This window comes from Excalfactoria chinensis, chromosome 2 (genome assembly GCF_039878825.1).
Source record: "Excalfactoria chinensis isolate bCotChi1 chromosome 2, bCotChi1.hap2, whole genome shotgun sequence".
NCBI lineage: Eukaryota > Metazoa > Chordata > Aves > Galliformes > Phasianidae > Excalfactoria > Excalfactoria chinensis.
This window is the reverse complement of record NC_092826.1, coordinates 5,303,430-5,330,162: the sequence shown is the minus strand read 5'-3', so window position 1 is coordinate 5,330,162 and position 26,733 is coordinate 5,303,430. Positions and strand designations below refer to the sequence as shown.

The following is a 26,733-nucleotide window of genomic DNA, read 5'->3' as shown; positions in this document are numbered from 1 at the left end:
CAACAGGACAATCTTTTCATTTATCAACATAAATTCAATTCATCAGCTTTCATCTTGATTTATGAGGCATTTTTTCTGGTGTTAATCATATCACTCTTCTTGTTTAAATTGTGTATGTTTCCTGTCTTATAGGATGAATTTCTTAATAATGAAAAGCCATGTCTGGAATCTGTTCAGTACTGTATGCACCGGAGTCCTGATTCATAACAGGGGAACTTACTCTGGATTAATCTAACCAAATGTCTACATCTCCACTAATGATGTGGGCTGGAAAGAAATGGACATATCCAGGGTGTGAGTCATCTCTTTCTGAAGTGGTCCTATCAAAGAGGTAAGATTAAATTAATTCCCAAAGCACTTAGTTGTTATTGTGGACTATAAAGAGAGGTAAGGATAACTGCCTCATAAACAACTAAAATTAGGTGAGATAAACACTGCTAGTATGTGCTGTACATAAACTACATCAAGATTTGGAGAGAAATCAGGCAACTCATGGAGAATGCATTGAGGGAAAAAAAATAAAATAAAAATCTGAGTCTAAATACTAATGCAAGAAACCACAAGTGATCTTAGAAAGCGCACAGGTAAAGATGGAATTGAAATAATTTATTGCCCAGAAGAAAAATAATTCCATCATATTTGCTGTTCATATTCAGTGCAGACGTCATGTCACAGAATCACAGAATCACAGAATTGTAGGGGTTGGAAGGGACCTCTAGAGATCATCGAGTCCAACCCCCATGTCACCAAGCTTGTGCTGCAGCTTTCAGACCAAGATCACCATTCACTATCAAATGGTATCCCAAATTACCTCCTGTGAGGGAGAGCATCAAAAACATTTTCCAACTATAAACTGAAAGAAACAAAGGCAACAGGGCAAAGCCATTCACTCTGTCAAAACATTCAAATTTGAGCATATTCCCTTAACTCAGTGTTTATCATAAGGCTATGTTGGTTCAGATCACCTATAATTCACGTATCTCCACACTTTATTCAGTTTTTAAGGATAGGCTTGAGTGCTGGCTGCATGACAGAAACACAGGACAAATGAAAGATTCATATAATCATATAATCATTAAAGTTAAAAAGGATCTCAAAGATCATCTAATCCAACCATCAACTCATCACCATCATGTCCACTACATCTCTCAGTGCCACATCTACCTCTTTCTTTAACACCTCAAGGGATGATGACTGCACCACCTCTCTGGGTAGCCTGTTCCAATGCCTCACCACTCTTTCTGAGAAGAAACATTTCCTAATATGCAACATGAACCTCCCCTGGCACAACTTAAAGCCTCTCATCCTATCACCTTTACTGGCAAGGGGAAGGTATGCTAAGAAGATAAGACAAAAGATTGGAGTAGAAATACTTCTTATCACCCAAATAATAGATGAGGTTCTGATGTGCAGGAAAACTCAGTGCAACAATAGAAAACAAATTTCAAGTAAAATCAGGAAAACAGAAAATAATTAGGTTAATCACAAATTCCCACTTCCTCTTTAAACTGCTGGTTTTTGTATATTCCACAGTAGTCATACACTAGCAAAAAGAATGTTACACGAGGGGGAGGATGGTATAGAAACAAGGCTTTGCATATATATGGCCTCGTTAATGCTTATTAATTGACGTGATCCAACAAATTGCTAGCTTGCTGCTTCTAAGCAGCAGGAAGTCTTTCCTTACATTTAAGATGCAAATAAATAAAATAAAGCAATTACAAAGAGCCAAAAGATAAACGGTGCTCTGAATAATTTCAGCTGTTATTGGATGATGATGTCTGCTCTGGTCTGTTGGAAAGGCTCAAGAAGCAGAAATAAAAAATGATTGCTGTGGTAACAGAGAGAAGCTTAAATAAATGTCGCCTACCCATGAAATACTCATTTGAATATTAGCAAAGCTCTCAAAGGTTTTAAGGGAGAAAAAAAGCACTTTTTAATGCTTTTTTATTTATCTTTTGCATTTACAGCTGAGAAGGGATTTTAATCTGCTGGTTTTATGGAAATTGACTTTACATAGCACTGTAAAACAGAAACCTTTTTCAGGAAACCTGCCAAAATGTCATCTGCCTGTTGAAGCAAAGTTTAACTGGGTGTCTTACAGATTGTTGAGGTTCCCCTAATGCCTTCAGAAGCACATAATTCTGTGATTATTGAATCAGACATTGACAGAATATTCTGAGTTGGAAGGGATTCACAAGGATTATCAAGTCCAATTTCTAGCTCAGCATAGGACCATTCAAAATCAAACACTGTATCTGACAGCACTGTCCAAACACTCTTTGAACTCCTTCAGCTGCACTGTCTGTTCCATGCCCACCACCCTTGGATGAAGAACCTTTCCCTAACCCCCACCAGATCCTCCCCTAACACAGCTCTATGTTGTTTCCTCAAGTACTGCTGTTGTCATCAGAGAGCAGAGTTCAGTGCTGTCCCTCTGCTCCCCTCCAGAGGAAGATGTAACTGACATTTTTTGGTCTCCACAATGGAGTTTTGAACTGAAAAAAAGGTTTTGCACCAACCTAGAATGACATTTTGGGTTATGAAATCATAGAATCATGGAATCACAAAGTTGGAAAGGACCTACAAGATCATCTGGTCCAACCATCCTCCCATTACCACTGCTACCACAAGCCACTAGACCATATCTCATAGCAATATCTGGTTCATTTGATACATCAAATTCTGCTTTTTGAATTTATTTATTTTTTCCAATTTTGCCTGCAACCATGCTCATTTGTATAAATCTCAAGCCTTGGTTATTTATGCGCCCTTTTGAAGTATCTGTTTAGTAGAATTGTTCTAACACCAACATTTAGCACCCCATCCTGTATGCTAACATTAGTCTTTATTCATAGAGAAGATAAAAAAGAGAAAATAGTTCAGACATGCTTGCCAGAGAACAAGAACACGTGTGCAGAATTACTATTATTTTCAGTGAAATAAACAATTTATACAGGCTGTTGTTGAACTGTTCTTTTCGTAGTTTTAATCCTGAGAGTCTTCATGCATCCAAAGAGTCTCACAGTCGCTATGGTAGTCATCTATGGCCATATGCAGTTATAAACTGTCCTTGAAAAGCTGAGATTTTCCCATAATGTGACCTGTAGGCTACTAACAGCCAAAATTCAAGAACTTTCTCTCTGAGGTTATATTTATGCAATTATTTCTGTAGTCATGGTTATTTTACATGACTTTGAGTCCCTGTCTTTCTGATTTATATTTTTAGCCTGTACAGAATATTGTGGAAATAACTGCATACTACACATAATACACATGTATGTGCTAGACTTTCTGTTCATTTTCAACCTGCTGTTGCAGAATTGAATGTGGCACCTTCTAGTTCTTGTACTGCACAATGTCTTAAGTAGTCATTCCTTAGTTTTTTATCTTTCTGGACTATTATTTAACGTATAAATGAGATAACACTTCCCTACCACAAGAAATAGATTGTCATTGATAAATATTAATTCAGATGTGTTATTGAAGTAATTCAGAATAAATACTTCAGAACATTTTAATAAAATAAAATACTCCTTCCTGTATTAAGCTGATAGAAAAAATTAAAAATTTTCATTCACATTTTTCAAGATGAAAACCTTTTTTCTTCAGTAAGCAAAATATAAGTTATTGCTTTCATTAGAATTGGGAAAAAATGATAACAGATTGGGCTCTAAATCTGATCTGCAAAAAATGACCATGCATTATATGAAAAGGTAAAACTATAAAAATGGAAAGTAAAACAAAACAAATCAAACAACAACAACAAAACCTTCACTTTTCCAATTACAAGAAATAAGTCTTGTGACTGTACCAGAATGGAAGTTCAGGATGGGAACTTGTTTCCTATTTAGGCAGATTCTATACAGAAGTTGCTCCACCATTTTCCCTCATTCCCTCATAAACAAACTAGTATTGATTTCAAAACTGAAAAACGTTATATCCAGAAAGGTAAAGATATGCCCAAGTATAACAGACCTCAGAACCAAACTCTTACACTCACCACTGGCAGTACCTCTTTGCGTTTCACCACAAACTCCTTTCTTCCTCCCACAGATAGGAAAACATGCAGTGCAGCTGATCTTAGCTCAAAACATTAATATAGTTCTCAACAAATAACTACTGCATCTGCTTTTTAGAATAATAGGTGGATATTTACAGGCTGTGTTCCCCTAGACTCCCTCTTACACAAGGATTTTCACTAAGGTTATAATGAGCGACTGTAAAGTGCTTTGAGCTTCTTGATTAAGACTCCTTAAGAATTATTAAAATAACATTTCCTAACAGAAAACGAAGTTCTCCCTAGATCCCAAACAGAGCCAGGGTGGAATCCAGATTGCAGTCTGCAGTGATTCTAATTGCTGGAAAATATTGTTTAAGTTGCCCTGAACATAGCTTGTCTTCCTATAAAATTTGAAGTCAGACAAAGTCAGATGTAACAGTTATTAATGCTTGTTTGTTTGTTTTTAATTAGAGTTTAACTCATAAATAGCTTTTTCCTTATGTGATTTCTTGGCTTGTAGGTCAGGAGAATAGAATGTCAAAACAGCTTTATCATTGTATATATAAAACAACAAATAAAAGAAAATACATGGAATACTGCAGAAATTATTCAAGTATTCTTAAAGACAAAAAAATTGAACAGCATTTTTTTTTTTTTTAATAAATATTTTCTGGAAGTAATATTTCTTTCCTACATAAATACACAATTTTCTTTCTATAGATTACATTAGTTGCAAATGAGGGAGAGGAAAATTAAGTCATAACCTTTGCTACCCAGGATTAATGCTGTGGCAGTTTCAGACATAAGCTGCCCGTAAGTAGGAGACAGCTACACCCAGGATTGTAGGAAAATTAACCCAGCACCCAGATACCAGGTGCACAGGAAGGCATAGTATATAGTGTGTACATCACACAGATATGTCACTGGTGGTGGTTTGGAGGAACGGGGAGTGTCTAGGCATTAAAGGATTTTGGTAAGATAAAATTACTCAAGGATGGCCAGGGCTGTCCTGATTCCTCATTGCAGTATAGCTGGGTTGAATAAGGACAGGGCTGAAACCTTTAAATACCCAGTGTTCCTTTGGTTCTGCTTCTTATTCCCTCAGCAGCAAGCTCAGGGCACTAAAATATCAGTATACTGATCTTGGTTTCAGCACTTACAGAATGTTGGTACTTGTTTCAGAGTTTACTCACAAACTGTATTTTTTCTAACAGCAGTGTGTGCCTACTCCTCTTGGGAAGGAGTGGTCCAAAGGTCCTTGGAATTAATGAAGCACATAACCATGTTTCTTTCTGCATGTGTCTTAAAAGAGTCCAACTTAAGAAAGAAACTGAGCATGAAGCATGCCTAAGACTTACTAACCTGCATAACATAGAAATGGATGGGCCCCAATGGGGAAAGAAGAAACATTTATTGAGGCCTGGGCTAAACTGTATCAGAGCACCTTTTCTAACTACTGATGTTGGGCTGCTAGTTGTTCATTCTGCTTATGAACTGGACCAGTTGTGAAGCCAGTGAGAGGGAGATGAAGGAAAAGTCAGTAACTGAGGCCAGAAGTGAAACTGGTTTGAATGAAAGACTAAGTAGAAAACTGGAGTTCAAAACTGGACTTGCTCATCTTTCCTCTTTAGCTGCTTTACTGGATGGAAGGTGAGTAGCTTGGGGTCTGCAGCAGCAAAACTCCAGCTCCATGGTGCCTGGCTTAGGTTTAGGTTTAGGGATGGTAATGATGAGAGACATGTTTCAGGTCAAGGTACTTCACATCTTTGTTCTTCCTTATTGCATTCCCGCCTGGAAATACAAAATTTTGGACACAGTTCAAAGTGGTCCAGCTTCCTTAACCACTTCTGGAGTGGATTTCAGAATAGTCAGAGGAGCCCAAAGTGGGAATTTTTAATCAAGCTAAGGCACTGTGCTCTGTAAAGACAAGTCAAACTTTCCCTGATCCTTCCCTGCTGTTCAGAGCCCTCTCTGTAGCAGTGTTAAAGAGGAATTAGGCCACAAGAGGAATTGATTCAAGAACATGAGCATCCCAACATGCCCCTGGTCATCCCATCCAGCCTGACCATGAATGCCTCCAGGGATGGGGTATCCACCACATAGCTGGGCAGTCTGAGTTGACTGGAAGCCTTCCTCATCACCTTGTGATCCAGGCTTCCACCTCAACCATTAAATGCATAAAACCATAAGCAGCTGCCAACACCCCATACAAACCTGAAAGTTATGCCTATGGGAAAAGCTGGGTTGCAACATTTTTATCCAGAGTCCTGCATAGAATCACTGAATCCAGAATTCCACTTATTCTCAGATCTATAAAAGATGAAGGCCTCAAAGTATCAAACCTAATAATAATATTTACTGTATAAGAAATTATTAACCAGGACAAACATTGGGATCAAAATGTTTATTTTCTAAAAAATAGGTTTGACCTGCAGGAACTTTTTGCTGGTGAGCATTACTCAGCAGGGAAAGAACAGAATCAATCCTACTGCTTTCTCTACTATTCAAATACAGGCATCTGGGAAGGATTTGGAGAAGAGTATCTAATTAGCCAACATATCTAACAAAATATGAAAAGCTGAGCTCATAGGGAGTATGTGAGCGGATAGCTATTTCAGGCAAAGTTGTTTTCCAGGATAACTTCAAAACAAAAGTAAATTTCAATTTCATGTAATATGTGAGGGTTTTTTCAGGGCATGTCTAAATAGAATCCTTATTGTCATAGATATAAGAGTACAGATATGTGTAGAAATAAAGTGTACATATGTACAAAATATTATGATAGAACAGTTTAACATAGTAAAATGCAGCATTTATATTTTTCCCAAACAATATAACAATTTTATTTTGACAATAATGTGACAAAAAAAGACTTTCAAATCATTCAGGCTGTTTCTGTTGTGTTGCAAATGAAAATGTGCTTTTAAAATTAAACCTGTTGTTCCATGGTCTCACTAAACTCCCATGACAAGTGTTAAGCAAGTAAGCTTTGAGCTAGGAGAAGAGAAAATAAGTCTTACTGGATTTGTTTTTATTTCAAAATGTTTCATGCTGACATTTCTTTTATATTCTTGACTTCATCCTGATTTATATTTAGAGAATGCATGATATAAGAACTCTTTGCACTTTGAATATTTATCGAGAATAAGACAAATCCTCAGTACCACACTTTAAAGCAATTTTACTGGCTTAAGAAAACGGAACTCTTTATTGTGTTGTCAAAACCTTCATTCCATTACATTTAGTAAAAATTTTGTGTATTTCATAAATGTCCACAAAATTATATTCTAAAAGCTATAATAATCTGACTGTAGAACCTAATAGCAGTTACAGCTCTCTGTAGTCCCATTCATTAGAGGATAACAAAGCACTGAAAACAGTAATTAAAGCCTGATAACTATGGCTCTTCCATTCTTTTGTATAGTAGAACAATGGATAAATTATCTGAGCAAAATTATCTGGTTAGGAGTAGTCTGATACAATTTAGTTCACTATTTTAAATATCTACAGGTAACAGGAAATAATGGCAGTTACCTGAACCTCAGTGGAGGAAGAAAAGACAGACCTTTTGGTCCAATGTGCTAATGCAACTCACATTGCTGTGACAGCTCAACCTCTTAAAATCTTAATTCATTGTATCGCACCAGGTACACGCCATGCATTTACACCAATGAAGAACACAAGAAAATACATTTTAAGTAAAAAACAGGAAAGCTGAGAAAAAAAAAAAAAAAAAGTCTAGAGGACCATCTTTTTCTTTCTGACACAGTGATTATTACACAGCCTTTGACAAACCCAATAGACACTGCACAGACACACAGCAAGGCTCCGCAAGAATGAAAAAGTTGAACTGTGATGAACACTGCATTTTGTTCCAGAACCCAAAGAGCTCTCTTCTCAGCACTCTTATCTTCTGTGATGACCAGACTGGACAGAAAGTAAATTGCCTTAAAGACATTTGCTTCTCCTCACCTGCTCTAAATAGTAGAGGATATTGACCTCCAGTCTGAACTATTTTCTCGTCATTATGAATCAGATAACACAAATCACACCGTGCCATCTAGTGTTACACTGCTGCACGATTGAATCAGATGAAGCTGCAAGGTAAAACTTCAACAGAAAGCTTATCAACTATTGATTCATGCATACCTCCTTCCACCCTTTTTATGAATTATGCTAATGCCTAGAGACCAGAGATGAGATTAGAGTCCTACTGTCCTAAATGCTTTACAAAGCAAGTGAAAAAAAAAAAATGTTAATGTTCTGAGGCGCTTTTGGACTAAAGAGAAAAGACAGACAAGGAGAAAAAGAGAAATTTCACTTGTATTATAGGTGGAAAATAAAGAGATCAAGTCTCCGAAATTGCTGCAGACTTTGCTACTTTTTGGTCAGATCCTGAGTGTCTTACCAAGGGAAGGAGCCTATATCACAGGCTGAAATGAATCCCCAGTCTCTAGAATACTAACCCAGGTCCAAAAAACTTGGAAACAAATTATAATCTCTGCTTCTTCCATACGATAAGGAAATGTATTCAGAAGAGAGATCTCTTCTGTCTTTCAAGACACATTTCTGAGTCCTTTACCTGATCAGAGGCTGGTGTAATGCTACCAGTGACGCATGCACCGTGACGGATATCACTGACAGGTGGAAATAGTCAAACATGACAGGAACATGGTGGTGCAGACCTCTCTGGGGGTGGAAGTGAAGACACAGTGTACGGCTGCTGATCATGGGGATGGCTGGAACATCTCTCAGCCTAGAAAAGAAGGCGGTTTACAAGGGTTAGTGAAAGCCTGAGTTGTCAAAGCCTATAACATGCTACAAGTAGCAGCCTGGGAGATAGCTTGAGCTGAATTTTTATTGCTTCCTGGTAAAATTCACAGCTTCAAAAGGATTTACATAACTGAAGAGTATCTTATGTTATACTTCTACCTAGTATGACCACAAATGTAACAAGCATAAACATGATGTACATAAGAGAAATATATGTGATGCAGATCCTATTTCTCTGGATGATTATCCTTGCTGTCCACCCATATACTAGTTCTGGACTCATCAAGTGTTACTAAAAAGTAACATCTCTAATCATCTTTGTGGCCCTCCACTGGACTCCTTCTAGAAGTTCCCTATATTTTTTGAACTCTCTCACACTCTGCTTAATGCACCCCAGGACACCATTGGCCTTCTTGGCCACAATAGCCCACTCCAGGCTCATGGCCAACCCATTGTCTGCCAGGACACTCCAGCCCTTCTCCTCATAGCTGCTTTCCAGCAGGTGAGTCCCTAGCATTGATTTTAGCATGCATGATTCTAACATACATGATTCCAACAGTGCATGATTCTAACATGAACTGATGAATGTGATTATTCCACCCCAGGAATGTACTACACTTGTTCTCATTGAATCTCATCAGGTTCCTCTCCGCCCAACTCTCCAGCCTGTCTAGATTTTGCTGAATGGTAGCACAGCCTTCTGGTGTGTCAGCTTTGTGTCATCAGCAAATATGCTGAGGGTTCATTCTTTTCCCTTATCTGGGTCATAAACAAAGGTATTGAACAAGATCAGAGTCAGTACTAACCCCTGGAGAACACCAATACTTGGAGTATCTTTCTTGATAGCTGATATGAAAAACTTTTTGCAGGAGGTCAAAAAAGGAGCAAGTGAAGTAACCACAAAGAAACAATACAGTTAGGATTGGGTTCTTCTATTATCAGAAAGTACAAATTAATTTTTTCAATTAAAATTTGCTTATGACTATTCTAGAATAACTTTTCTGGTACGCAATCATCACGGTATCTAAATCACTTCTAAGGCAGGAGAATGAAATATAGACTGGGATCACACCTAGCTACATTCTCCTAGACTGCAATTCATTCCTAAAAAACGTTTACATCATTAAATATGCTTCTGATACAAGAAAATTGCTTTCCAGTGTTACATAAACTTACAATTAGTTTGGTAAGTGTAGTGTATGACTAGTTCCAGGAAATTCCAGTAAGATTTGCAAAAGATCTTTCTATAAATATCGTCACTTTTGTTTAAAGTATAACAGATAAATCATCCAGATGATAGCAGATATTAAACATATGTATTAAGCCACAAATTCATAAGAACCTGAAAGTTTCATTTCTTTTTATTGCTGGCTTTCATTTACGTTTGATTTTTCTCCCTCCTAAACCCATCGCCCTCACAGCTGATGACTGATGGTCCCACCTGCCTGAGAGAATAAGGTTTCAAGTTAAAGGAAATATGTGCCTTGAAATTTCTTAAGGTGTTTTATGCATATGAATGCAAACACATGAAACACACTTGCTGAAGTAATCAGAAGCCTCTTCCATCATTCAGCAAGGTTTAATAAGCTCTGGGATCATATCTACTGCTATGTCTCAGACATGAATGCTTCTCTAAGATTCTGGGAGGAAATCAAAGTCAACACTCTTTCCTCCTAAAATACTGAGACCTCTTTGGCTTCTACACAATAAAAGCACTTAGCATGTTCATACATCCATCTTCAGCCACTTGGCTGACTCCTGAGGTAAATGCATTCCTCAACACCAGCCCCTCTCAGAGGTTAGAGATGATATTTTCCTTTGACATTAATAGCAAGAAGAAATAGAGCAATATTTAACACACTCTTAAAAATGAACAAAATGATGGTCTTTAGAACAGGACTATGAGATACACTTACTTAGGAAAAATGGAAAGACTTCTACATTAATGCAAATGAACAACATAAACCCTTCTTTTCAAAGCCCTTCTTTCCGAAAGAACTCCCACTTCATCAAAGCCATTTTCCAAATGAAGAAACCCTTGCTTTACCAACTGAGCTTTAAAACAGCACTTACTGTTGTTCACTATCAGTAAAATGCAAGTCCAGCTTGAGCTGAAAATCTGTCTCACTCAACGCATCTTCCACCTACAAAAGAGAAAGGAAAAGCTACCTTCACAAACTGGCACCTACAACATTGAAGGCAAGGGCAAAAATATTAAGCAACAGCAGCATCCCTCCGTGATGGCAGAACAGAACAAATGCAATAGCAGTCAATACTTTGCTTGAAGGAGTCAGGGAAACAGAGCAGTTGGAGGTGCTTTTGCCTGCTCATGGCAGTTCTTCCATGTCAAAAACAGTTTTCATCTTGGTTGATAAATGGCCATGAAACCTTCTGGTTCTTTACAGATATGACTCAAATATCAGTGGCTCACACAGTTATGACAATTTCTGGTCTTTCATAATTTTCCTTTTAGCTACTTTCTCAGCAAGCAGATGCCATCCAGACTCTCAGCCACTCTTTTCAGTGTTTGACAGATTGAGAAGGAAGTTTCTCACTGATTTGCACCTGAACTATATTCTTTGCAAAATACAAAGGAAAATACACTTCAGTTTTAGATGGCCTACATTGGAAGCAAGAACAGTTGCAGTCAATGGTTGTTTGTACTTCATTAAAATAATAAAAGATGTAAAATATAGAGCCTTCTAATATGATATTTCTCGTAGTATAATCACAGGCACTGAGATGTGAGAAGAAAATTCCAGCCTCTGTTCTCTGAAAATGTGCCATCTCTTTTGTGTTTGTCTGAAAACATCTGCAAATAAGTCTTCCAGAAAAAAAAAAAAAAAACCATCTCTTTTGTGTTTGTCTGAAAACATCTGCAAATAAGTCTTCCAGAAAAAAAAAAAAAAAAAAAAAAAAAAAAAGTCTTTTTTCTTTTTTAATGAGTTGTTGTCACCAAAAATCACAGTTTCTGGCAGTTGCAAAAGAAATAATCATTATTGAAGCTACACTCTGAATTTAAACTAGGAATTAAAATCAATTATAGAGCATCAGACAAAGCAAACCTCATCTGCCCACAAAGGGGTTGAAATTTTGGGTTTGTGCCTAAGAACTACTGAGCACCTTCAGCTGTCGCTGAATCTGTTTGAGTTTAAGCAAATTGAAGAGCTTCAAATACAGCAGGCTAGAATCACTTGCCCAAAACACCTTCAGGCAATGAGTAGGTATCTGAGAGACATAGAGATATTCATTTCTGCACGGGAACATGAATAAAGGTGCAACTGAGCGACAGTATTTCTAGTTCCACAACTATATTGAAATCAATCAGATTTCTCAATACAGTGCAAGAACACACATATAATCATATCACAGTGCTCACTACAGATATTATGCATTTTCCTTTGTATACTGAGGTGTAAATTATAAAGCTAGTGAAAATTGGACTGTGGATTTAAAATAATTGAAATTTTCAGGAGAAAATAACATTAAAATGCTTATATATGGGTTGAATGTCTAAATCTCTTTTCTCCACGTTTGCACATTATCTAGAAGCCAATCCAAATCTCAAACATGACAGTTACATATAAAAGTTATATGATGAAAGTTACCGTGATGCTTTGATTCTTGCTGGATTTTCTTGTGTTTTACTTATTTTGATGTATTAGATCCATAGTAGCATTATATCTTTTACAAGGGAAAAATTGAAATGTCCCTCCCATGGTTCATACAGAAGAGACACTGAAATTCCTATCATTTGTCAGTCGTCAGTATGTAATAATACTGCCATTAAATGAAATATTTGTTGTCATAGCACTTCTGGGACTGTTATGGTTATTTCTACATTTATCATCTACAGAATGCAAAGTTGTCCAAAAGTTGACATACCATCATTTTTTGTTGTTGTCTTTTTTTTTTTTTCCTTCCCTGAAGTAAAGACTTAAGATTTTAAACCAGCCTACTTAAGATATTAGCCTGAAAAAATTCTCTGAAATATAATCCATGTTTGACTGTCTAAGCCAGGGAGTGATGCTTCTAGATACACTTCTGGTGATTTTTGCAAAGTTGTATTAATGATTAAAATTACAGCTGATGAAAGAGGAGATAATTATCATTGTGGAAATAAAAAAAATGTAAACTGTTCACAGAAGTCTAATGTTGCCCTATAGTTTCTCGTAACACTAACTTGTGCCTCATTGAAAGTTCTTCATTACTGGACTGACTGAGTCAACATTTCCCCTGGTACTCCAACTTGGACCCAGCTTGTGCAAAAACACATTTGGCTGAAAGCACAAAATACTCCAGGAAACAATGTTCGGAATTCAGGATCCTTTCTACCCTCATAGGGAAATGTATTTTGTTAAATAATCTTTGGAATCTACTCAGTTAAAAGTTTTGTATATGAAATACAGAAGCATTTCATGCAATGAAGTGTATATGCAAACTAACATATTCATATTTCTCTTGAAGCAGTCTTGAATCAAATGCATCATTTCAATTTCAAATTCTAATTTTTCAGGTTTATGTTTACTTCTTTGATTTATTTTCTAAGAGCAACTCTGCAAATGAAGTTTCCAGAACTCTAGTGATGTACTTCCATAATTTTTAACAGTTGAACCAGGATGTCAACCTGAATGTTTCATCTCACTGGAAAGTACAAATTCTACAAGTACTGTTATGTTCCAGCATGCCTCATTCTATTCTCCATCAGCTACTAAATTGTTCTCCAACAGAGCCAGCAAGCAAGTAGGCAAGTTATTCATTTTACTGCTCAATAAAAAAAGGCAAAGCTCCTTCTTTGTCAAGATTGAAAGAAAATTAGACTTCTCTGTAACATCAAAGTCTGCAAAACTGCTTCAAATTCAAAGAATAATGCATTCTGGGATAACATAGAGAAAGGCATTCAATGCAGTTTAGAGCACCATCTAAAAGGTGAAAGGTATATTCAAGTGTCACTTGTAGATGGATAATTGAGGTTTCTTCTATATAACACCAGAAAAAAAAAAAAAAAAAAAAAAAAAAAAAAAAAAAAAAAAAAGCAGCAAGCAAAGGCTTCACCCTCAAGCAAAAATAAATACCACAGCACTAAACAGATTCAAATACAACTGGCATCTATTGTGTATTAAATAAATTAAGTGATGAACAGAATGTACTGACCCATATGTAGTTCCCCAAAGCTACATTGCAATAATTGCATCAGGCATATCAGATTATGTGACAGACATGAAATAGAATGTAATACTGTCCCTCAGCAGTAGCTGCAAATATAGCAGGAGTCTTCTGAGCATGGTGCCCTGTAAAGCAGTACTATTTGCTTCCTCCCATATTTATACTGAATTGTTACAGTCCTGGAGGATCAGATAACAGCATAAATCCAAGGCCTAACAAATGCATTTTGCTAACCACCTAAGGCAGAAAGTTTTACAAACCTTTACTTTATGCATTTGATTTTTTGGAATATCTGCAGCAGTTCATTTGGGGCCAAGAAACTCATTAATCATCCTATTCTACACACTTGAAAAGTCAGAATAACTTCATCATACAGAGATAAGGGACTTTTCTCTTTATAAAATCTCTCTGTTCAAACACAGAACTGGGCAGTTATCTTTTTCCCAAGGGACCTCCTTGGGATGGACATGGGACAGAAGACTCAGGATGAGTTTTAACTGTGAGGAATCCTGTGGGATTACATCTTCAATTTTGTGAGGTGCACAGCTCTTCTGAATATTAATGCAAAAATCATCAGAAATCATCACTGCTTAACAGAGTGGAAACTGTTGTAATGTGAGGGGTGGGATACTTAATCATAGATGTTCCACTGTGGAAGGATAAAATTAATATTCAATTAAATATGTTGAAACATTTTTCTAACGAATATTAATGCATATAATATATTTTTTTTGTAAGCAATCAAAAAACAACTCAAGGGAGAAATAAATTGATCACAAATTATAAAATAAAAAGTGAGAAGGAAAGGGAAGCGTGAGAAATAAGTTTAAATTAGTTTCTCTACCTATTTTCATTTAGATCTATATATAACCCAGGTACACGTGGGTTGGAATCAGTGAAAACAGAAATTTTAAATATATTTATGCTCAAAGTTGTACAATTAAGGTCCATCGAGCATCTCTGACCCAATGCACAGCACACAGTTCATGCTGGCTGTACAACTAATAGGGTCTATTTTTGACAGCAATCTGATGTGACAAAAAACAACTGATGTCATATGTCTCTCATTATCACTGACAGCAGGTTCTAATGCCATAAACTTTGTACCAGTCCTTGTGCAGGCAATGCACAGCAATGGCACACTGGGCTGCAATCAATTGTCATGCTCAAATATATCTTTAGAAAACTTGTACTCCCTGTACTTGACATTGCTCCTGCCTTGTAGATCCAAGGTACAGGGAAAAGCACTGGGAGGCACTGGTTTCTGATCAATAAGAGGAAGTCAGATATCTCTCACAAGATGAGTGCTTCAGATCATGTACTTCATTTGTGTGGGTGCTTGGCTTGAGGGAGTTGACACAGAATAGGAAGACAGTAGAGACTGTAAGCTTTAGCAAGATACATTCCTGCAGTCTGGAGCAGTGATAAGAAAAATGAGAACTTTGATAGAAAGGAATTGGGCAACTTGGTCACAATATTGTGGCTGCTGGGCAAAAGAACAGTCACAAGGAAAGAGGAGATGGTAACAGTAATAAATAAGGGGAGAAACAAGATGCAGAAGACTGTTCATTTTGTCAGGTGAGACTGACCTGTGCAGATGTAGAATGGGTGATTTTGTGCACAAATGACAAATTATGACACACTTGAGTTTCTGATTTACTGACACACTAGAGTACATCAACATCTGTTCCACTAGAAAGCTAGGGCACAGACTGTATTTTATAATAAGCACAGAGCCTAGGTTCTATCTGTCCTAATACAGATGTTAACAGTGTAGGCATTTGCATCTAAACAAATTATCCGAAGCACCTTCATCAGCATATATATATATATGATGACTACAGGATCTCCTAATAAAGATGTTGACAGTAGGTCAGATAACTCATGTACTCCCCTCTGTCACTTATATTGATGAGACCTGTGACACCATATAGATCCCATGATAACATTTCAAGCGGAGGTATATATGTGATGGCCACCTGAAATCAGGTACAAGGAATTCCAGCCCTCCTGTACTTTATTGACATCCCAAGACAACTCACCCTTTCACCATCCAGAAGAAGATGTACTCTGAAGTTCATCGATTCATTAAGAATAATCTCTTCATTCCTGTACAAAATCTGAAATATTCTGCTGTAAACGTTGTTTTCATGCACACAGGCTGAGCAAAGGCTGGAATCACCTGCACAAAACACAGACAGACTGCTGGTTTGATTTCTGCACAGAGACTGTTTTCTCACTTATTCTTTCACTTCATGGTTATTTAGGCCAGTTTTATTATAACTTGTAATTAAATAACTTAAATAAATAATTAACTTGCATTCTCAGTAATTAATGTTAATGGAGGAGGTTGTTGCAGGTTTCCAACCACAGTATTGAAAGAAAAAAAAAAAAAAGTTAAACAGAACTAGGCAGGTTGGATTTCAAAGTGAGAATAGCTAAACCTATGTCAGCACTTACTTACTAACTTAATTTCTTATGAAACCTAAAGCATCATATGTTCCCCAGGGAATCTTCAGAAGCGTGAGCTATGGGTGCTCACCTCAAATGCTTCAACTTTTGTCTACAGTGAGCATCTTTTAAAAAAGGCTACTTTCTTGTTACCTCTGCTGCTTCTAGAGGTCACTCCTTGGGATGTAAGACAATAGCTAATGGTGAATTTCAAATTAGGAAAAAAGAAAAAGAAAAAGAAAAAGAGAAAGAGAAAGAGAAAGAGAAAGAGAAAGAAAAAGAAAAAGAAAAAGAAAAAGAAAAAGAAAAAGAAAAAGAAAAAGAAAAAGAAAAAGAAAAAGAAAAAGAAAAAGAAAAAGAAAAAGAAAAAGAAAAAGAAAAAGAAAAAGAAAAAGAAAAAGAAAAAGAGAAAGAGAAAGAGAAAGAGAAAGAGAAAGAGAAAGAGAAAGAGAAAGAGAAAGAGAAAGAAAAAGAAAAAGAAAAAGAAAAAGAAAAAGAAAAAGAAAAAGAAAAAGAAAAAGAAAAAGAAAAAGAAAAAGAAAAAGAAAAAGAAAAAAAGAAAAAAAGAAAAAAATAAAAAGAAAAAAGAAAAAAAGAAAAAAAAGAAAAAAAAGGAAAAGGAAGGAAGGGAGGAAGGGAGGAAGGAAGGGAGGAAGGGAGGAAGGGAGGAAGGGAGGAAGGGAGGAAGGAAGGAAGGGAGGAAAGAAGGAAGGAAGGAAGGAAGGAAGGAAGGAAGGAAGGAAGGAAGGAAGGAAGGAAGGAAGGAAGGAAGGAAGGAAGGAAGGAAGGAAGGAAGGAAGGAAGGAAGGAAGGAAGGAAGGAAGGAAGGAAGGAAGGAAGGAAGGAAGGAAGGAAGGAAGGAAGGAAGGAAGGAAGGAAGGAAGGAAGGAAGGAAGGAAGGAAGGAAGGAAGGAAGGAAGGAAGGAAGGAAGGAAGGAAGGAAGGAAGGAAGGAAGGAAGGAAGGAAGGAAGGAAGGAGAAGGAAGGAAGGAAGGAAGGAAGGAAGGAAGGAAGGAAGGAAGGAAGGAAGGAAGGAAGGAAGGAAGGAAGGAAGGAAGGAAGGAAGGAAGGAAGGAAGGAAGGAAGGAAGGAAGGAAGGAAGGAAGGAAGGAAGGAAGGAAGGAAGGAAGGAAGGAAGGAAGGAAGGAAGGAAGGAAGGAAGGAAGGAAGGAAGGAAGGAAGGAAGGAAGGAAGGAAGGAAGGAAGGAAGGAAGGAAGGAAGGAAGGAAGGAAGGAAGGAAGGAAGGAAGGAAGGAAGGAAGGAAGGAAGGAAGGAAGGAAGGAAGGAAGGAAGGAAGGAAGGAAGGAAGGAAAGAGAGAACTAAATGTCACAACATGTAAGTGAACAGAGCCTTGACATTATAATCAATTGTAATCATTAGCTGTTGTGATCCCTGTCTGCTGGAACTGGAATAGTGCAGACAAATAAGTACTTCACTAAATAAATAAATAAAGTGAGTTAATGAAAAGGGCCAGTGAGAAAGAGTTCATTAAAAAGCAATAAGACCTCTGCTAATCAATTAGCAGGACCACAGGGATGTCAACCCAAACTACATTAAAATCATTTTCCTATTAACGACTTTCACCAAGAACATCCATGAACAGATTAAGTGTTTCACCTTACTGTTGCCTTCTCATCACATATCCTTCCAAATACTTCTATAAGTCCAAGCAGCCCACAGAAATACACATTTATTTCCTGGTGTTACACCCATTAGGATAGAATGTTTCAGCCTGATTAGCTCTTCAAAGCATGTAGTCTTATTTATTTTAATTTAAACTTTATCATGTTAGAGACACTGCAAAAATTGCATTAGGATCACAATGCATTCTTATTCCTATCTGGTAGACAAAGGGAGTTTTATGTTATTTGATTTGGATATTGATATACTGCTACTCTTCTAAGATGGAAAGTTTAATGTCATTTACTTTCAAATGCACTCCTGCACAGACCACTGCTAGTGTATAATTGCTTTAGGAGCCAGAGTTGCAAGGTGGCATAAAGAGTCATCTCTCTTGTTGGGAAGGTCAAAATCAAAAACATGCAGATAAAATACAGTGCCAAAAATTGCTTAGTTTAAGAACAGATATAAGTGGGTCACTCAAAAGTAATGCCTTTCAATTTATTTCCATGGAAACTTCTACAGATAAAGAGAGAATAACACTGTTTGATAGAGCAAATTCTCTGCTACAAAACATAATTCTTTCAACACAGCCACCACCATTCTATCCAACTATTTATTTTCACCAGCAGTGAACAAGAGCCGGCATCTTGACGCAAAAATCTGCATTAGTGGAGGTGACCTATTGTTGCCACTTCTGAAACACAGTACCCACCACCTCACTGCGCTCACATGCAGTTTTTGGTCTCCATAAACATTCAGTAATCATTGATAAATGGCAGTGTACACCTGGCTGCATGACCATACTCAAGATTTTTTCACTCATAAGAAGTGGTACCCAAGCCAGACAGACGTGTACTTTGTCTACTCCATAAAAACATCACCATCATTTCAGTAACTTCTGCAGATTTCTCCTTGTTCTTGGGAAGCTTTCTGACATGTACAAACTTTTCAGCTAACAGAGACAGTAGAATGAAGGCTGGTGTTTACTATGGCAGACATCCATCAGAAACCTGATAGCAGCTTTTTAGTACATAAAGGGAGGATAAAAAAAGGGGCACTCCTTAGCATGGTCTGTTGTGACAGAACAAGCTCTCAATCCCTGGTGAGAGCTTGAGTTAAGACAATATTGACCTGTGTTCAGCTCTTTATTCCACAGTTTCAAATGTCTAAGTTTTGGTAAATTCAAGAAGGAAAGACTAACTTTGCAGTGATTAGCTTTTGCTTAGCATATTTTCTTGTCAGGAGAAGTATTTGTGAAATTAGCCTTCAAAATATCTGGACAGTGAATGAGCTAAGTAACAAATTCAGATTTAATCTTCAGACAAATTTAGTAAGAATAGAAACTGCACTGTTCTGCGTACCATCTCCAGAAAAACTTGAATAGGGAGCTGTCTGTGGCAGATGTGAAAAAGCTCCTACAAAGTATGTTTTCCATAATATCTCAGAGTATATAGAGAGGAACTGGGTGGAAAAGCTGAAGTTAGTATGTTAGTAAGTTAGCAATGGATAAGAAAACCTGTTTAACATCCTCAAGAAAGAGCACCAGGACCTGAAGAACACCTGAAGATAGTGTTGTTCAAATCTGAACAGCTCCTTTGACCTTTCTAAAACCCTAAAACACAGACCAGATAGATTATAACACCTCTCAGGCTTTACTGACCTGTATTTCTAACCACCTATTTCTACTACTGTGGCTCTTGTTATGCCTTGGTTATCTCCTGTACTCTAATCATTGTGTACTCAGTCTTTTTTATTATTATTATTATTTTATTTTATTTTGGTTTTGGTATATGAAAATGGCTTAATAAGGTTCAGAGTCATTCTACACCAATAACAATTCACCTTGGCAGATTCAACTGATAATGGCACTTGCATATCTCAGCCTCTGATTTCTGTCAAGGAGAGACTTTGAAATGGCAGTATCTTGCTGTAGTGAAGACTTGATGATGAATGATTCCTCAGAGCCGCTGAAGTCATGTGGATCCTTGCTTTTTGCTAGCAATAGGATTGGACAGTTCTTAAGCTCTCTGCAATCTGCTTGGCATATAAATCATTAGGATGCTCCAATCTCATCAGCTAAATTCTTTCCATAATTGCATTTTCAATTTTGCTTCCTCCTGCTATCTTTAACTGCTGAAGGAAACTGGAATATATGTTAAGCAACAGTCCTTTTCAAGGACAGTAAACATCCCTGCCTGAGACCCAGACTTGCCTGGGAAGTTAAGTATAATGAGACCTTTGATAAACGATGGAGCTGTGTTTCTTTCTATTTCATGAGGGCTCACAAACACACAACTGTTTAACACAGTCCCTAACCTAGATTTTCACACTAGATGATAACATAGCCATGGGTGAAAGGCAATATATTTTAGAGAATTTATAAAGAAAAGTCAACCATTAGAAAGGAAGAGGTACTCAGCTATAGTGATACAGAGACCACGACCAACTAGAATGGTCATCACTATACCACTTTGCTTTCCTTTCTGGTCCCAGTGGGTACCAGAAGAATGTAGAAAGCCTTGGTATTAGATCCTTGGTTTACTGTTTTTTTTTACTTTGTTATTAGGAAAACTAACCTTAAATAATGTCAGGTTACCCTAAAAGAAGCACAAGGCATAAATGAAACATGAAAATCATAGGATCATAAAATCAATGAATGTCTCAGGTTGAAAGGAATATTAAACACCATCTAGTTCCAACACCCCCTGCCATGGACAGTACTGTCACCCATTAGCTCAGGCTGTCCAGGGTCCCATCGAACCCAGCCTTGAACACCTCAAGGGATGGGGCATCCACAGCTTCTGTGGGCAGATTGTGCCACTGCCCCACCGCCCTCTGAGTAAAGAAAAAGTGGTGGGAATAAGAGAAAATATATTAAACATATTAAATATATTAAAATCTCCTTCAAAGCTCATTTCTCCACATACAATTTTTTCTGTTAATCTTGTAGAACATGTCAACTGTAGCTTTACTGAGAATTATGGAGGGAAAACACTTTCTACTACCTCCACCTTTAGTACACTTCATCCTGGGGTTTCACAAAGAAAGATCAGAAAGAGGACTCACCCTGACTCTGTCCTTTATTCACTAGCCCAGAGAAGCAAGACAAATTAGTAATTTTTCAAAATAAGGAAGTAGGAAATGTGATGACTCGGTTCCATCACTCTGCTGCTGGAGAGATTACATCACTTCCTATCCCCTAAGCAGGGCAGAGAACAAAGTCATATTTGTTATTCTAAATATAAAATCACAGCTCCAGGGAATATCAGTATGACAGCCTTTCTGAAAGATGGCTCCAGGTTTACATCTTGCCTTCTCCAGAATTCTGTCTCTGCTCTTTATTGAGTTTTGTGTGTGAGTTCTAAAAAAGAACAGGAAGTGATTACAGCGTCAGGAAAAAATCCATATGGAAAAGTAATCTGACTTCAAATCTATCCTCTTTAATGCCTTTACATCCATAGCAGTGGAAACCAGATAATTACTAGAAAAATCCTGAATCTTCCTTGCCATCTGAGGATAGCATTATTACACTACTGCTCGGTTCTGCTAAGCTTTGATTTAATGAAAGATATATTCTTCAATAACATGGGCAAACCAAGCTGCTGTAGTTGTAAACAGAGCTTTACCATAAACATTTCATTATGAATAACAGCATACACTGAAGCATTTATATCTGAGATTAATTCAGAGACTCGAGAAACATATCATAGTCTATATGTTTGGGTTCCCACACAAGTAAATGTCACATCCCTTCAAACACAGTTTCATTCACATGGGTCGCTCGTGCACAGATAGATGAAGGGCACTGCAACACACTCACTTGGGAAAGAGCTCTGAGCATTTCAATACCTTCCTACCCACAGGCCTTATGTTACTACCTACGCAGACAAGCTGTGTCACTGGTTCCTGTGATCTTTCCCAATCTTCTTGAGTGGAAAGTCATCTGCTGGAGCATCACAGAAGAAGGCAGTGTAAAGTGAGCTCACTGCCCTTGCCCTGAAGCAAATTAGAAACAGTCACAGTCTTCTCACACAGCTCAGTGGTGAGGATGGGTCATTGAGGGATGCACATAGCAATGTCATTAAAATCTTAGTCTGGACTACCTGTAGCCCACCTGAGTGTAATATGAATTATTTCTGTGGCATGTATCTTCCCAGTTAGTACTGTCATAAACATAACCCAAATCTCTCTAGTGGCTGACTACCTTTTCCAGTCCAGACGCACACTTTGAACTGTCCTTCTGGTCTTTGGCATAGAAAATTCCCACTAATATCTCTAATATCAGATGAGAGATGTTTCTTGTTTAGAGCTCCTACAAAACACATATCTATTTACTAAGTTCCTATGTCATCTAATTTCTTCTACTGTTGCCAAAGTTTTTTAAACACTTGTAGGCCATGCTTATTTTTCTATTTTTAGTGAAATTTAAGGCTTGTGGACATTCCTTGAATGAACAGTATGCCAACTTGCTAGAACCTGTGCTCTTCACTGTAACACACAACCAAAGACCAGAAAGCCTTGCGCAAATAACAGTGTTTATCTAACTTACTTTTTCCCTTTACCATCTGTTGGAGCCACATGCCTTCTTAAATAAGAGATAATTATAGGTCTCCACCACAACTAATCAAATAGTGCTAACTGTGGTAAACTTCAGCTGGAAATCTCATTTATTCTATCTGAAAATTCCTCCTAAAACAGACATTGAGGTAGCGAGCTTACTCTGTTTCTCTGGTCTTAGAATACTGTAGTTGTAGCTGCAACACAAATTTGTGTTAAGGTACGGAATAAATTCAGAACAGTAAGCATCAAAGGAGAGTTCCCACTAAGTACACTAGCAAGAGAGACCTTGGGACTGAAAGTGACTGTCTAATGAACATCCATTGCTATGTACTCTATTACAGCTCTTAATGTTCTGAATTTTCCTTCACTGTCCCTGTGCTGTTCCACATAATCAGAGTAAGAAAAGAAAAACCCTTGTCACAAACATATATGATTTTTTGAACAGAGTGACCTGGGAAAAGAAGGGTCTGGTGCTAAAATTAAATTTTGGAAGAGAGATTCCAGACTATTTAGAGAACAGTAAGTCTCGTAATAAGCTTAAAAAGGACTTCATGTCCAACGGGCATTTGCATAAATGTCTATTTGTATAAATGTCCATTAACACTATTCAATCAAATGTTTTATAACTGCCTCCAGTGCCAGTGTCACTTTGTATTGCTGTGCAATGTGAAAGGACTAAAGAATAAGAATGAATTCAGTCCTAAATATGGAAAACGAATTGTTGAAGTGACTTTTAAACACCCAAACACTAGGTATGTGTTTCAACATCACAGGAATGCAGCAATTTCAGAATGTCATGCTGACTTTCCAGGCAATTTAGTACTATTCTGGCAAAAATTAAGATTTTCTGAAAAGAAAGGCAAATGGAAGTAATAGTATGTTTAGAGTTAATTAATTCCAGTCATCAGGCAGGTAGATGCTTTCCAATAAAAATTTCGCAAACTCTTTTATGTGAATTAGTGGTGTGCAAAGGAAGAACACCCTGACAAGAAGGTTAAAGCACCTTGCTTGAGGAGGGAGCAAGAAAAACAAGGGAGAGGAAGGAAGACATCTCCATTTTTCTCACCACAAATAATTACAGATTCAGACATTCAGATATGTCAGAGCTGGAAAACAGCAACAACAAAACAGCAAAAACAAAAAACAAAAAAAGAACAACCCTGACTGTATGTACTTTACAGACAGAACAAGCACAGGACCTACTAATTACTCATCTCATCAGTAACTGAATCAGAAAAGTCCTGAACTGAAATTACACCCTTTACCTTAAACTAGAGATTGAAGGTTTCCCAGCTGGGATGTAATAGTTTGAAATCCTCCAATTAATGGTGCGGATTCAGAACTAAACACCCTCCTAATGGACTATTTCAACAGTACCATTTATGCTTATCGTGTTCAGGAAGGTGATGGATGGATGCCATATACCGATCAAACTTTTATCTCCTGCACTACAGTTACCTGCACTGGACTCAGAGGATAAACTACTGTGAATTAAATAAGCAAAACTTTTGTTCTGACAGTCAAAAATATTAAAATAGGATTATTTATAAGGTGTGAAAGGTAGTCCCTAAGATTCCACCATAAAACAAAAAGCTTGAGGATCCAGCATAAACAACTTCATACTCTCAGTGGAAGGACTAATGAAAAGTATGTTTTATATCTTTTAAGCATTGATTTGAGCAGATATTTTAATTCCTAATCAGCTGAGGCATAAGAATGCTCCTCTCCTAGGTCAGCCAATTCTTGTCTGATTAGTGTTTTAACTGCAGAACTATCTATAAAGCTCAGCACAAGTATGCAATAAAATTATTTTTTCTTACTCATTTACTTCTCCAATTAGATTCCATCAACCTCTGCCACTCTGTCAGTAATTTTTTTGCTTTTTAATTATGCACATTATTTCAATTGAAATCCTGCAGCTTCATCTGGATCACACATGCACATAAATCAGCAAGAGACCAATCATACTTTGTCAATGCATGTCAGGCACAAGCCATTTGGCTTTCTGTCTGGGATTTCATTAAACTGCATTAATGTTCTCTTTCTCTGTGATGTGCCAAGAGTATCATTAGTTGTTCTTCCTTGGATTGATGTCTGGTAAGGCTATTCATTGCTTTCAGTCTGAATAAAGAGTCATTCAAGCAAAGGAACCCTTACCACTTTCTTAACAGGCTATCTTTTTGTTTGGCACAAACTTTGAGTACATATCATGGTTCTGCAGTAAACTCCTAGGTCAACTTAGCACTATAAGACTAGAGGATCACAAATCTATTCCTCTTCCTCCTAGACTTCCTCAACAAAACCCATTTAGGATACTGTGACTGAAATGGTCTGTATCTTGTCTGTCCAACAAATCCCACATAAGCACCCTGAAACAAAAGGGTTTAATTGCATTTACAAATAAGGGTTACCAAAATTTTATTTCCACCATCTTATAATCAGGGATCTTGCATAAGAATATGGTAAATCATTCAAGATGATCCTAAGAATCAGTGGTAGAGCTGGAAATGAACTCTAATCCAATGTAAAGAAAGGTCTCTGTTTACCACCAATCAGAAACATGCTCTGAAATGGCAACACTAATACTGTGCAACACATGAGAGATCGGCATGCCCAGTGATATCACTGTCTTCTTGAGAGACAATGGGCAAATCACAAAGCTTCTCCGTGGCTCAGTTTACCACAGGTTAATTTTTCCCTCACTTTGTATCTCACTTAAAGTCTGCAGCTGCTATTTTTAGTCTTAAGTTTTATTACAACGCCTATCACAGAGTTATCACTCATTGTATCTAGGTTAGCTAAGAAACATCTACTGAGCCTGGGATGGAAGCCTTTTATTATTTTCACAATACCTAAATTGTGCAGATATTTCCCTTCATATAATTTTGCAAGTGGCAATCATTTACACTTTTTCCTATCATTTTCTTAACATCTCAGATCATTTCCTTTATCATATAAACCTACTCATCAACACTCCTAATGATTTTGAGATCAATAATCCCAAGTGCAGTTCATGGGACAAATATGCATCTCTGACTTAAGATGAATTTCAGGCTCTTGGATGTCCAAATCTACACACATGTCTACTGGAAAAATTGTCATTCCTTGTAAAGTTCAGAGAAGACAGATCAGGACTGTGCTGCTGCAGTTCACAGTTTCTTTCCTAGCTTTTAACCTCTTTCCTAAAGAACAAGACAACAAAAAGTAAAAATTAAACTGGTGCAACTTTGGAAAAATCCTATCATTCTGATGTTGTATTGAACAAAGAGAATGAACACATAATTATATTTTTCCTCTGGATTTCAATGGCAGGAAAGCTTGAGAGAAGAACAAATACTGGAGATCCCAGATGACAAATACACTAGAGTAAATACACTAGAGTAATCAGAAAAGCGTGCCAATCTATAAGGTAGGATAAGAGGAAACAAAAGTCATAGAAACAAACTCTGTTCTCTTTTCAGTGCTTTTATAATTGCTGTAAACCAACAGAACGCTGGTTTCCATTACCCCAGGAACAGTAATTTAGGTTGAGATAATTCAACAAATATTAAGAAGGATTAAAAAATACTGTTCATTTTGCATTATGTCTTTTGCATATGTTCATGTCCTTTTAAGTATGGCTCCCCATTGAAAAAGAATAAAGAGAATGCTATGGGAAATCATAAGGGAGGCTGTAGATATGGATCAAAGAAGAAAAAGGAAGGAAGGAAGGAAGGAAGGAAGGAAGGAAGGAAGGAAGGAAGGAAGGAAGGAAGGAAGGAAGGAAGGAAGGAAGGAAGGAAGGAAGGAAGGAAGGAAGGAAGGAAGGAAGGAAGGAAGGAAGGAAGGAAGGAAGGAAGGAAGGAAGGAAGGAAGGAAGGAAGGAAGGAAGGAAGGAAGGAAGGAAGGAAGGAAGGAAGGAAGGAAGGAAGGAAGGAAGGAAGGAAGGAAGGAAGGAAGGAAGGAAGGAAGGAAGGAAGGAAGGAAGGAAGGAAGGAAGGAAGGAAGGAAGGAAGGAAGGAAGGAAGGAAGGAAGGAAGGAAGGAAGGAAGGAAGGAAGGAAGGAAGGAAGGAAGGAAGGAAGGAAGGAAGGAAGGAAGCCTAAGAGTTAACTTGCTCTTATCTATAATTAATAGCGGGAATTTAAAGACTTGATGAATATTTTTCAAACAAGCA

The 26,733-nt window shown here is 37.3% G+C and overlaps 1 protein-coding gene across 4 annotated transcripts in view; it reads right to left on the bottom strand.

The window, feature by feature from the left end:
- Positions 1-26,733, bottom strand: part of FAM135B (family with sequence similarity 135 member B) — a 243,632-nt gene that overhangs the window by 48,630 nt on the left and 168,269 nt on the right. For all 4 annotated transcript variants that reach the window (XR_011902795.1, XM_072328219.1, XM_072328218.1 and 1 more), the window contains exons 4-6: positions 15,985-16,124; positions 10,850-10,920; positions 8,586-8,759 (exon numbers count right to left, since the gene is read on the bottom strand). Coding sequence is in view for 3 of the 4 variants with exons in the window: in XM_072328219.1 (XP_072184320.1) it covers positions 8,586-8,759; positions 10,850-10,920; positions 15,985-16,124 (385 nt within the window). In the remaining variant the exon portion in view is untranslated. The remainder of the gene's footprint in view (positions 1-8,585; positions 8,760-10,849; positions 10,921-15,984; positions 16,125-26,733) is intronic.